Source organism: Balaenoptera ricei, chromosome 11 (genome assembly GCF_028023285.1).
Source record: "Balaenoptera ricei isolate mBalRic1 chromosome 11, mBalRic1.hap2, whole genome shotgun sequence".
NCBI classification, from domain to species: Eukaryota; Metazoa; Chordata; class Mammalia; order Artiodactyla; family Balaenopteridae; genus Balaenoptera; species Balaenoptera ricei.
In genome coordinates this window covers 64357956-64370161 of record NC_082649.1, presented here as the reverse complement: position 1 = coordinate 64370161, position 12206 = coordinate 64357956, and the positions used below count along the sequence as shown (strand labels likewise).

The 12206-nt window shown below is 46.2% G+C and overlaps 2 protein-coding genes across 5 annotated transcripts in view; one reads left to right on the top strand and one right to left on the bottom strand.

Moving 5' to 3' along the window:
- The window catches only part of EXOSC7 (exosome component 7), a 29583-nt gene extending 27169 nt beyond the window's left edge, over positions 1 to 2414 (bottom strand). Inside the window, exon 1 of the mRNA XM_059937609.1 lies at positions 2326 to 2414. Within this exon, the coding sequence (XP_059793592.1) occupies positions 2326 to 2382 (57 nt within the window). The 5' untranslated portion in view covers positions 2383 to 2414. The remainder of the gene's footprint in view (positions 1 to 2325) is intronic.
- Positions 2415 to 2478: 64 nt separating this feature from the next.
- The window catches only part of ZDHHC3 (zinc finger DHHC-type palmitoyltransferase 3), a 66591-nt gene continuing 56863 nt past the window's right edge, over positions 2479 to 12206 (top strand). For all 4 annotated transcript variants that reach the window (XM_059939411.1, XM_059939410.1, XM_059939413.1 and 1 more), the window contains exon 1: positions 2479 to 2715. The gene's annotated coding sequence lies outside the window, so the exon portion shown is untranslated. The remainder of the gene's footprint in view (positions 2716 to 12206) is intronic.

Genomic DNA, 12206 nt, shown 5'->3' with positions numbered 1-12206 from the left:
TCAGTCTGACTCCAAGTTCTCATTTAAACAGACGCAGGGGGCCACTGTTAGGGGAACCACTGACGGAAACCGCCCACCCTGGCCAGACCTTATAGTAACCATTTGCATGAGTTATCTTACAACAGGAGTTCCTGGTAAGGAACACGGAACTAACAAGCTATCACCAACCTGAAGAATTCAGGAAGGGTCAAAAGGAGAGGGGACACCAGTCAATATGTCCTACCAACCTCCCAGAATCCTTCTCGCTGGAATCCATCTTGGCTGAGTGATGAACGCGCCACCATGAAGGACCCTGAGTCAGAATGATTGGCCAGAGACAACCCAGAAACTAACCCCATCACCATAAAACCTGAAAATGCGAGTCACATGGCAGAGCAGTTCTCCTGGGTTCCCTTACCCTGCTGCTCTCTGCCCGGGTGCCCCTTCCCAATAAAGTCTCTTGCTTTGTCAGCACGTGTGTCCCCTCGGACAATTCATTTCCAGGTGTTAGACAAGAGCCCACTCTCGGGCCCTGGAAGGGGTCCCCCCTCCTGCAACAACCTCAGGCAGGGGGGCAAAGATTTCTGCAGCAGACTCCAGGCTGGACCAGGCCAGAGGCTTGCCCATAGCCCAACGTCTGGTGACTGCATCAAAATCTCCCAACATTTATGAAAATACCCATTCCCAGGCCCCAGCCCCAGAGATTCTGATTCAGAAGGTCCAGGTAAAGCCCGCGAAGCTGTATTTTGTGAGTAAAAGGCGCTTCAAGGTTTCAGAATCACTGGGCTAAGACGGAGGTTAGCAATGTCTTTTCATGGAGGAAGAAAGTACATATTTAGCTAGTTAAGCAAACCCCAAAAGAGGATTAAATGCTAATTCTGGAAACTCTGACATCTGCCCCAAATTCCTGAATATAAAAACCAGTTTGATACAAGTTAGTAAAACAAAAGTTGTACAAAGAAATGCAAAATTTCTAAAGAAATTCTAAAGAAACTTAGAACCAATGTGGGAAAAAATACTACCTAAAAAGATAACAATACAGCAATATATGTCAATATACTATTTAAGGTGTAGGAAAATGGTGGGGTTCAGAACTTGCCCTCCCCCTTATTTCCCCAACATGCTTTCAGAGGACAGAAGAAAGAGAAGTAGAAGCGGGGAGTCTCTCTGGCCTTTGCCTTTGAATCCCTATTTTAAAAAAGGGAAAGTGGCATGCAAGTCGAGTTGGGCTTTGCAATCAGAAAGATCTGGATTTATATCCCAGGTCCACTGTAAGCAGAGAGGGTAGGGGGCCCCGGAAAAAGAGAACCAGGCATGGCTTTCTGGACATAAGAGAAGCCAGTTTAGGCCTAAGCATTTTTGTGATCTAAGCCTGACCATAATGCTTGCCCTTGAACAGGTCTCTGTAATCAATGATCTTGAGGGAAGTAAAGAATGCAGGAAAAAAGGAAAAGCAGTGAAGAAATAACAGTTGAGATAAAACAGAGCCCTAGTTTTTCCTCAAGGGATATACTTAACAATCTGATACAGATCTTTGACTTGTTCTACAAGAACTAAGGCCCCCACCCAGCTAGAGGATGGTAACTACCGGATAACACCCCAAGCTGGTCTCAACCTGAGGAAGGATGATGTTGACCTTTTTTGACCTTCGGAGACTCCAATCAACTAAAGCTTGGAGTCTGTTAACCTTTACCCCAATTCTATGCTAAATTCTCCTCTGCTCAAGCCTCTACATGAATATGCATGTGCCCTTAGCTTATTCTCCAATTTTGCTAATTGGATAGACACTGCTTTGGAAAAGATCCTCAGTGTCCCCTCACGTGCTGCAATTAATAAATCCTTCCTTCTCCCAATCTTTGGCTTGGTTGTGTCTTTGGCTCGGCACTCACCAAGAGGCAAACCCTGTTTTCGGGTAACACCACCACACACTTACTTTGTGACCTCAGACAAGTGAGTTAACCTCTCTGAGCATAGTTCCTTATATGTAAAGTAGAGATAATACTTACCTTCAGGACTGTTACAAAGATTCAATGGGATAAAAATTATGATAGAATATGTACCTAACAAAAGTGGGACAGCTCAGCCTTCAAAGGCTCAGAGGGTCTTTATCAGAATCAGGGACTGCCCACCGCTTCCTACCCAGGTGTGGAACCTTGTAGACCCAGAAAGAAGCAAGTACGCATACAATCCTAAAGGGATTCTCGCCGCCCGGTCCCAAATACGCCCGCATTGCCGGCTTCGAGCTGCGCACGCCGGCCGCAGAGCGGTTTAATCACAAGGTAAACCCAGTCAGCCGCAGTCCTAGGGGAACCCGGCGGCCGGCGCCGGTACCGCTGCTGCCGCTACCTGAACGCCATGCACAATGTACACCTTCTCCGCCTCACTCAGAGCCACAAACGCCATGCTGCCGAGCCTCCCCGCCGCCAGATGTCATCTGCCAGCGTCTCCCCCGCGGACCACGCCCCCTCCGCGCCCATGCGTCATCAGCCTGCGCGGCGGCCGCTCCAGCAGCCGCCGCCGCCACCACCGCCACCACCGCCGGGAGCTCGATGGGCTTCTCTTGCGCGCCGCCCTGTGTCTGGCCGAGTCCAGGGAGCCGCGGCGCCTCGTGCCGGGGAGCCATCGCTGCAGCCCGAGGCCGGATCGCGGGTCGGGGGCTGCAGGGGGAGCGACGGCGGCGGCGGCAGCCGAGCCCCACCGGGGGCCTGGGACTGGGGAACTGCCTCCGGCTTCACGGTCAGTTGGGTGAGGAAACTGGGATTGGGTGAAAAAGCTGGGGTGAGACGAGAGGCACGGGCCGGGGCCGGAGCTGGAGGACTCGTAGTAGGAGAGACGTGCGGCGCAGTTTGCTCAGAGCTGAAGTTGAAGTAGCAGGTCGTGTGTGTAAGAGAGAGAGAGACAGACAGACGGACTCCGAGTGAGGGGAGGCGGACGTCGTGATTGGCCTGAGAGGCTGTCTCCTTGCTCTCCTTCCTGCCTCCTGTCTTGCATTTCTCTGGTCCCTAGAATGGTGGAAAAGAAAGAGGCGATAAAGACCTCTTTAGGTCGTTCTCGGTGGGAAGGGTCTGGGCAAGGAGTGAATGCCCACTAGTCCCGAGGCGTCTTCACCCCAGGGATTCCCCCACCCCCACTCTCTCTCTGGGGCTGGCTGACCGAACGCTGATCCGGAACCTTTGCAGGATCCCCTTGCCCCGGGTGGCTGCCGGAGCATTGTCCCAAAGAGAGTAGGGGGGGAGAGTCTTGGTCGGCGCTGGCTGGGGGGCGCAGTGCCCAGGCGTCCCCAGCGCTTCCCAGCAGTGACTGGTGATCGCTGGGAGCCGTGGACGAAAAAAATGCCAGCCCCGCTCGTGGCCAAGTAAGAATATAGGCCTTGAATATTCAGAAAGGATACCTGCAAGGTGAATGTGGGGTCACTGAAGGAGCCCATTAAGGCGGGGCTGACATGGCATGAAACAAATTTTAAAGGGGCCACGTGGATAAATGGGGGAAAGTTAACCCAAAACGACAGAAACAAAGAGGGGTTCTGATGACTTTTCTGAATGCCCCATTTTTGAGGAACCTCCCTGTACTCAAAAGTGAAAGTAACCCTTGACAGCTTGATCATCCAAAGAACATTTGGTTTTTCTCAGATAGTAGCTCAAATACAGTTTCACACATAACTCTTGGGAGCTTAGCATAGATGGGCTTTGTGCTAGCTGTGGAACACTAAGACAAGTGGAGCACAACTTCTGCCCAGAGAAGCTCCCCAGGCAGAGGCGAAGGATCCAGGGCCAGCATAACCACAGAACATGGTGGTTAAGAGCTATGACAGTGGCACCAGTGAACCCAGTGGGATAGGGAGGTCAGTCCGAGGAGGGTATGGAGAGGAAGTACCTGCCCACATTCTTAAGCACTAAACTGCTGAGCCCCAAAATAGATGATCACTTCTTAGTAGACTGGACATTAGTTGTTGCTGATGTCTCTACATAATTCTCTGCAGGTGAACCTACAGGGAAGACATCCTGCAGTGTTGAACTTTGCCCTCCAGGGAAACTAGGAGAGGTGAAACTGGAAGTGTTTCCTCCCTAACGAAAGCACAGGTGCCCCACCTGTTGTGGCACATAGATGCCTTTGTGTGTGGTTGGACGCCTGGATTCTAGAGAGGACCTCCGTGGTGAGATAACAAGGGACTGCTGATGTTAGAAATGGTATCTTGTGCTAGAGATTGCTCAGAAAGGAGAGACCCTGGATGTGGAATTTTAGTAGCTAGGAGATCTAAGAAGATTGAGGGTTTAAAAAGTGGCAGTGAATAGATCAGAAAAGACACTGAAAGAAAATTCTGAGTTTGGATACCATGGAATCATCTTTATATAAAGATTCATCTTTCAATGAATCTTTTAAAATATAGAACATACATTTGAAGTGTTCCCCTGATAATTGACTAAGATTCTTTGCTGGAGAAGGGTTGGCAGTATTTGCTAAATAACATTATGAACAATGTCTGACATGTTAGACTAAGTAGATATAAGAGGTGTAAACAGTAGAATGTTCATTTAAAATTCTCTACTAAAACAATGACACCTTTACTAGTTGTTTTGCTTGAATGCAGCCAGAACATTTTTTTAAAAAATTTTTTTATTTATTATTTATTTATTATTTTTATTTTTGGCTGTGTTGGGTCTTCGTTTCTGCGCGAGGGCTCTCTCCATTTGCGGCGAGCGGGGGCCACTCCTCATCGCGGTGCGCGGGCCTCTCACTATCGCGGCCTCTCTTGTTGCGGAGCAGAGGCTCCAGACGCGCAGGCTCAGTAGTTGTGGCTCACGGGTCCAGTTGCTCCGCGGCATGTGGGATTCTCCCAGACCAGGGCTCGAACCCGTGTCCCCTGCATCGGCAGGCAGACCCCCAACCACTGCGCCACCAGGGAAGCCCCAGCCAGAACATTTTTATCACATTTGTTGTGATAATGTGTTAGACATTTCAAACACCTATAAATCTAGAGTTCTTTTTGGTTTACTGAAGCAATTCAAAGATTGTATGTTTGCCAGAAAATCAAAATACCAAGGATGGCATATTATTCTGTTAACCTGCTTGTTTTCCCATCACTGTCAGATTCTTTTGGAGGCATACTGATTTATAGGTCTGTCTGTTCTAAATCTCTGTACTGTTATTAATTTTATCTAACAGTAACTTAAGCATAATAGTGCTTATTATGTGCCAAGCACTGTTCTAAAGCACTTTACAAAGACTAACTGATTCAGTCCTATTAACAATAGCCCTGTGAGGCAGGTACTATTATCCTGTTTTACAGATTGGAAAACTGAGGTGCAGAAAGGCTGTCTTGACCAAGGTCTCAGGTCACACAACTAGTAAGTGGTAGAGCCAGGATTTGAGACCAGAAAACCTAGCTCCCATACCTGCATTCCTAACCATCCCCTTTATGTAGCTGTCCCCTTTCATTTCATTCACCAGAGTATTTGAAGGAGGCCTGTGTTTGTTATGGAACTGGTAATGCCTTATAAGTTATAGTTAGTTTTAATTCCAAAAGCAAGGAATCTGTTCGGTTTTCTAGAGGAATATTGAACGTGGTGCTGATGGGAAGCTCATGTGTCTGTTTCAGCCAACTCTTTTAGGTAAGGGGAAAGGTTACATATAGACCAAGTAGAGCTTAACTCAAAGTACCTGAGATCCCTCAACGTCAGAGAAGGCCAATGGATCAGGTACAGAGGGTTGAGATAGGCATGGAGACCCAGATTCCAACCATGTGCTTATTCCCAGAATAGACATCTAGAAGCTGTTCAAACAATCAGGAAGTATTTGTTTGCATGCCTGTGTGGCCCTAGTGTTCTTGTGGGCCTGAAGAGATAAGAAACTGAAAACACACACCTGCCTAAAAGGAGTTTAAGATTTCTTATAACTGCGGAGCCCAGGTTCTTGAACTAGTACATGAACAAGACAAAATAAAGTGCTCAGTTGAGACACATGGTAGTTAGATGAGAGGCTGGCCTATAATAAGGTGCTAATTGTTTAGGCCAGGCATCAAGAGCAACATGTAAAGAGCTGCTGCTAGCCACTGGTGGATAACAGTAACATTACACAGATGGAGTAAATCTGTCCCACCTAGCCTTGGTTAATTAAAGCAATAAAAGTCAGTTATAGGAGAGCTTGGGGCAGTGCTGAGTCCGTGGTGCTGAAGTTGCAGAGAGTTCTTAAAAGAGACCTCTTAAAAGCCCAGCAAGGGAACATTTTATTCCCAGTCTTAAACAGAGGTAGCCAAGTTTTAGGCCTTTTTCTTTGCATTCTCACAATTAGCCCAGCACCCTAGAAAAGCAAAAGCGAGCTATTGTTTTCCCTATAGATCCGTTTCCTTTAAACACTTTGCATTTGTCCTGCCTGTGCCTTGTCTTAAAGAATACTCGGTATAAATAACCTGTCATAGTCAGGCCAGCAGGTCTGTCTGTCTTGTCATTCTAGAAATCATAACTTGTGGTTCCAGTGATAGAAAAATTGATGGGAATACATAGGTAAAGCTTATTCTCATTTAGAGGAAGGGTCTTCACGTGTGTTTCATTCTGAGCGAATGGCAGGGTGCTTCCTATGTCTTTCATTAGGGCATGTGTGAGAAAAGGGCGTCACATGTCCTGACTAGCAAATCTGGAAGTATTTAAACACATACACATCCTGATAGCCATGGAAAGTAACAGAAGCTGAAGCAGCAGTGAAGGTGTGATGTCTGGCTATAGACCTTTTGGGGGAAATAAGGAGGCTAATGCCATGCTGCCTCGAATTTCTTCCTGTTTTCTGCATTTTTAAATCATTTGCCTTCCTCTTCAAAAGCAGATTTCCAGAGACAAATGACCAGGTTATTGCTGACTTTTGACTGTGTAGGTAAGAAGACTACCTTGCATGTCCCACCTAATTCAGTCATTCATCCAGGCAATGCGAGGAAACACCAGGAAAACTTCCTCTTTTCATAGTTCCTTCCAAACTGTAACATTCCTGGTATGTAGAGACTTGTTGATTGAACTCTTTGGATTTTCTGGTCTACCTGAGACATGAATATCTCCTGCTCAGGGTCAGTGGGGATGGAATATCTTGGGGTAGGATTGATTTTTCACCTTAGGACAATGGCCCTAGTGGGACAAGTACAGTTCTGGCCGCAGTTCTGTTGCAATAAGTTTTGACTTTGCTTTGTACAAAGTGTGCGTTTCTAACCCAAGAAAGAGTAGCAGAGAACCTAGAAAGGCAGGTTGGCTAGGAAGATAATGATCTATGGTGGAAAGACTATTGGGCATCTATTCCAGTGATTAGACTTTGCCACTCACTTGCTTTGTGACTTTGAGTAAGTCAACCTCTCTAAACCTCATTTTACACGAAAATGCCTATCTTACCAGGTTATAGAAGTCACAGTAGGTCTCGGATATACAGACATTTAAACATTGAAAAATGGTCATGTTTAACTTTGGACTTTAAGACTTCTCTCTTTTACCACTTTGTAATATTTGATGTATTTTGATAGTGCTTTTCCCTCTCTGCAAAACATTAAGTGAAAGAACAAAGGAAGTGGTAATTACATGCCATACTTCATTGAAAAAATTGAACATGCTCAGGAAAATTGCTAACAGACAACTCTTTCTTTTTGAATATTAACAAAGAATGGGGAAAGAAAGTTAAAGGATACTTTTGATAATAAAAAAATCCCAGAAATTAACAAAGTTGTTGAATTTGTTTCTGAGAACAGAGGAATCAGAATCTCAGCCCTGCAGAGGACTTGAGCAATCAGCTCAATCTTCCCTCTTGTCTTAGGGGTGAGGAAACTGAGGCCCATGGAGGGTAACTGTCTTGCCCCAAATCATGAGGTTAGTGAGCAGCAGGGTGGGGAGTAGAATTCTGGCCTCTTGACTCCAAGCCCAGTCTTCGTTCTGCTTAGCACTAGTCTCCCATCTATCTCCAAAGAGCCTCTAACAGATGCCTCGCCTGGCAGGCAGGGGCTGTGGACTTGTAGGGCCTTGTTTCCTTGGGCCCAGGTTCCTCCCAAGGCTCTGCTCTTGCATTGCCACTTACAGGGCCTGAGCTGAGTGGGATCAGCAGGGGCCTGAAAGCAAAATGGCTCCCCTCCTTGAAGCCCGGTACAGTTGTAGTAACTGGTTCTCTCTTCTCCTTCCCTAACTCCTCTTTCAGATCCCTCTAAGCACTTTTGCTTTTAGTCCCTAAGAAAGCCACGCTCTTGCCTGGGCGATGTCACAGTGGCTGCATATCTGCACATGGCACAATGTGGGGCCAGGTGCCATTTTCAGCCTTTGCTGGTTGGTCTCTGCTTAGCATGGGTGGGCTTTCCCTCAGAAAAAGCAGCGTGCTGGAACTTGGCCCTACAGGAAGTGTTCCCCAGCAGAAGCAGATTTTAGGGATTCAATCTTAGGGTGACTCTCCTGGCTGAAGCTTCACAGCCCTCCTGCTTCCTAAGTTAAGGCAGGATCAGTCTTCTGAATGGTGGCTGGTGTTCAGCCAGCGCCCCACCTTAGAGCACAAAATGCTTAAGTTCAGGTCTGTGGTGTATGAACAGCACTGCATGTGGCCCACCCGAGAGTGCCATCTCTGGGTGACCATGTGTGGGCAAGAGATTCAAACAGTAAGCCAAGGTCACTGGTAGAAACATCAGCACCCCTCCTCCTTTTGTTTCTAGTTAATGGGCAAAGTTAATGATGGTAGTGAGTAGTTAAAGGTAGGCTCTGGAATGAGAGCAGGCTTGGGAGTGTATCCTGTCTCCACTGCTTCCTAGCAGTATGAACATAGGGTAATCTTTCCATGCCTCAGTTTCCTCACCTCTAAAAGGGGGCGGGAAAGTGAGGACTTATCCTACAAGGTCCAGTAGATATGAGGATAGAGCAGGATGAGAGGTGCGTCTAGCGTACAGCCCAGTATAGTAGACCTTCAGTAAGAGTCAGGGCCCCGCTCCACGTTGGGCGTGCCCTGCACTGTGGCAGCTGCCAAGCAAAAGGCCCATCTTGGAACCTACCCTGACAGAGGCCAGGGGCAGTTCAGTGTCAGGTGAGATCATGCACCTGATTACAAAGGGTTCCATGTACTATGAGTATAACACTTGTTGACAAATATTAATTGGGTAGCTAAATCAGCGATATATTGTTGCCTTTTTAAAGAGTTTCCTGCTGGGTTGCAGACTTCCTGGAAGGAGGAGTTAATGTAGGGAGATGGCCGCATAAGCAACAAGAGGATACCATCCATTAGACCTAGGTAGGAAGTTAGCTACCTCTCTAACCATTTTATGGAAATCAGCTGACTCCTTGAGTTTCATTTCTTTACCCATCTGTAGAAGAGGCTGGACCAGAGTTTGGAAGAGGTCAGCTAGTCCCTATGGTCTCTTCCCGAAAGGCTGTGTTTTTGAGGGCCCAAGTGTGTGAGGTGGCCTGGTGGGTGCTGTACTCCATTAAAGAGGAAGCCACCAGCAGTAAAATGGCTCATAGAAGAAAGAATACTCCTTCTTTTTTTTTTTTTTCCCAAAGAATGAGTATTATAGGCTCCCAGGAGTGGAAGGAAAATCTGCTTAGAGTCCTTTTCTAAGGTTTTTAAAAAAAGAGTCACAAAGTTTAGAGAACTAGGCCTCCCCACTTGAGAGATGAAGACATTAAAGCTAAGTTGAAGTGACCTCTCCTTAGGTCCATGAATTGTGTGCGAGGGAGCAGGAAGCAGAACTCATGTTTCCTGCTTGGTCATTCCTCCTGTCCCCCTCTTGCAAAAAAAAAGAAAGAAAGAAAAAGCAGCCATGTGCGGTGCTCAAAATGTGGTCTGTGGCGGCAAACAGAGCTGGTTTTGGATCCTGGCTTTATCTGGTCTAGGGAATATTATTAAGAACCTCTACACCTCACTTTTTCCGTCATTACAATGAATAATAAAAGCTACTGTGGTAGGTTGTTGTGAGAATTTAGAGGGGCTGCTTTGTGTACATCCTCAGTCTTAATGGGCATTCAGTTAATGATAGTGCCCATCTCCATTCCTATAGCAGCACTGCATGTTCTAGGCAAAATCTCAGCTGCACTTGGATTTCCTCATCTGTAAAGCAGAAGAGTTTGACTAAAATCTATTAGATGGTCTTTAAGGTTCCTTCCCACTCTAAAATTCTGACTCAGATAGTGATTGTTTTTACCAGTTAATCTTATGCGTGGTCTTGTTTTAATTTTTTTCTCATTGTTGCAACATATGATAAAGCACGCTCATAAAAAAGGATGAATGTGTTACCCAAACGAATGGTAGTTTCTACTGATCCCCAGTGTTTGTGACATATGTCATCCTATATGTGGGTGTGTATTTTTTTTAATAGATCTAGAAAGCTAGGAGGTGGTAAACTAGCCAGTTGTAGTACTGTAATAGTCAGTTGTAGTAAATGGAGGAACCGTTAGCCTCCATGAGCTTCCAAATCCCCAAACTTTTTTCTGAAATGGAGACTTATTGTTAGGAGTCTGAGTTTGCACATGAGTGGGTTTTATAGGAAGGTGGCTTTTATAGGAAGAAGGCAAATTTCGCTTACTGGCCACTTGCTGGTTCCTTCAGTGAATTTTAATGTATACAGGATTTGGTTTGGGCATGTGATATCTTCCTTCCTTCCTCCCTCCTTCCCTCCCTCCCTCCCTTCCTTCCTTCCTTTCTCGCTCTCTCTCTCTTTCCCTCCCTCCCTTCCTTTCTTTTTTCCTGTTTTTTGTTGAAGGTTAAGTATGACAGAGACAGCAGGCAGGCAGAGGGAGACAGACCCTCTTGTATAGAGAGACACAATGTAGACTCCTTGGTAAAGATCTTCTAGCACAGGCCAGCAGCTCTGCCTGTCTGGACACCTTCCTTGCCTGGCAAGGTGTGGTGCAGAGGGTAAGATAAGGCACCTTTCCTTTGGACCACACCCTTACCTTTTGGAAAGACTTGAGTGACTCATTCTGGTTTTTTTTATGAAACATTTCAAACATAGTGATTCATGGTTCATTCTCTTTTTCTGAGAATCATCCAAAAATGGGTATGAAATTTACAATCCTTTTGGATCCTTACACAAATTAAGAGAATTGTAACTCAGATAAATTCATTTTTTGCTAGATCAGATTTATTTCCAAAGCTTCCAGGGAATGGGCCATTTATTCATCTCTAAAGCTGTAGGGCTGGTTTGTGAATACTTGAAGTCCATCACCCTAAAACGTGAGGAGTTCTGAATCTATACAGTTCCAAGATCTGCTTGTATGTTGTGCATGAATGCATGTGTGGACGTGAGAATGTGAGTGGGTGTGCTGTTTTAGGAAAGTAATCTTCACAAAGTCCTTTGAGATGCCTTTAAGGACTTGGTTTTAGATCTAGCTGAGCCACCCATGACTTTAGTGTAGTATCTTCTCTCAGGAAAGCAGCTGGCAATCTGAGAGGATCTGGGGTTCTTGGGACATTGCTGGATTGAGAACAGTGGGATTTGGGGGTTCTAATACATCCAGTACTGAACTTTTATGTGATGGTCATGCCTTTGACCCTTGTTCATAAAGCATGGACTTTTGGTCAGTTTTCTTAGGCCAGGTGATGGATTTATAAGGGTTTGCCCCTCACTCAACAAATAATGATTAACTACAGTCACTGTAACTGGATTCTGCCCATCACTAATTGTCAACACTAGGCCAGGCCAGGAGGCTAGCCTGGCCAACAACCATCTATGGGCCATAGTGGAATGGGGCCTCTGAGCTTGGCCTTAGAATCACCACTTTCAAACCCTTTCAGTTGCCCAGCCATGGATAGGCAGCATGGGAACTGAGTCATAAGTGATGTACTGCGAGGCCGATCCAGAACCCCAGTCCCTGGGGCTCACAGGACTCTAGATGGCACTTCACTAAATACATTTTTGTCTGCTTATTTGGATTAGTGGAAGGGCATGATTGTGGTCAGGCATAATGAAGCACGTGTGTTATAGGTGGATCTGGAGGCAATTCTCTGGACCAGAAGCAGTGGCGTTTTTTGGAAGTTAGCGCTAATTTCAGTCATTTCTTGGTTTTTGCTTCTGAAACTCTAAGAAGGAAGACTAGATGGTTTTCTTAGACTTCCAACACTTTACTCCCCACAGAGCTCAGGTTGTCATTCTGGACACCATCTCTGCCTTATCATCAGGATCACCTTCTCTAGGGAGCTCCAGAACACCTCTGATCCTGCGAATCTCTTTCTCCTGTAGTTTTACCAGATTGGGAGCTGGGAGAGGGAAGGGCAGGGCCTGACCAGGGCAG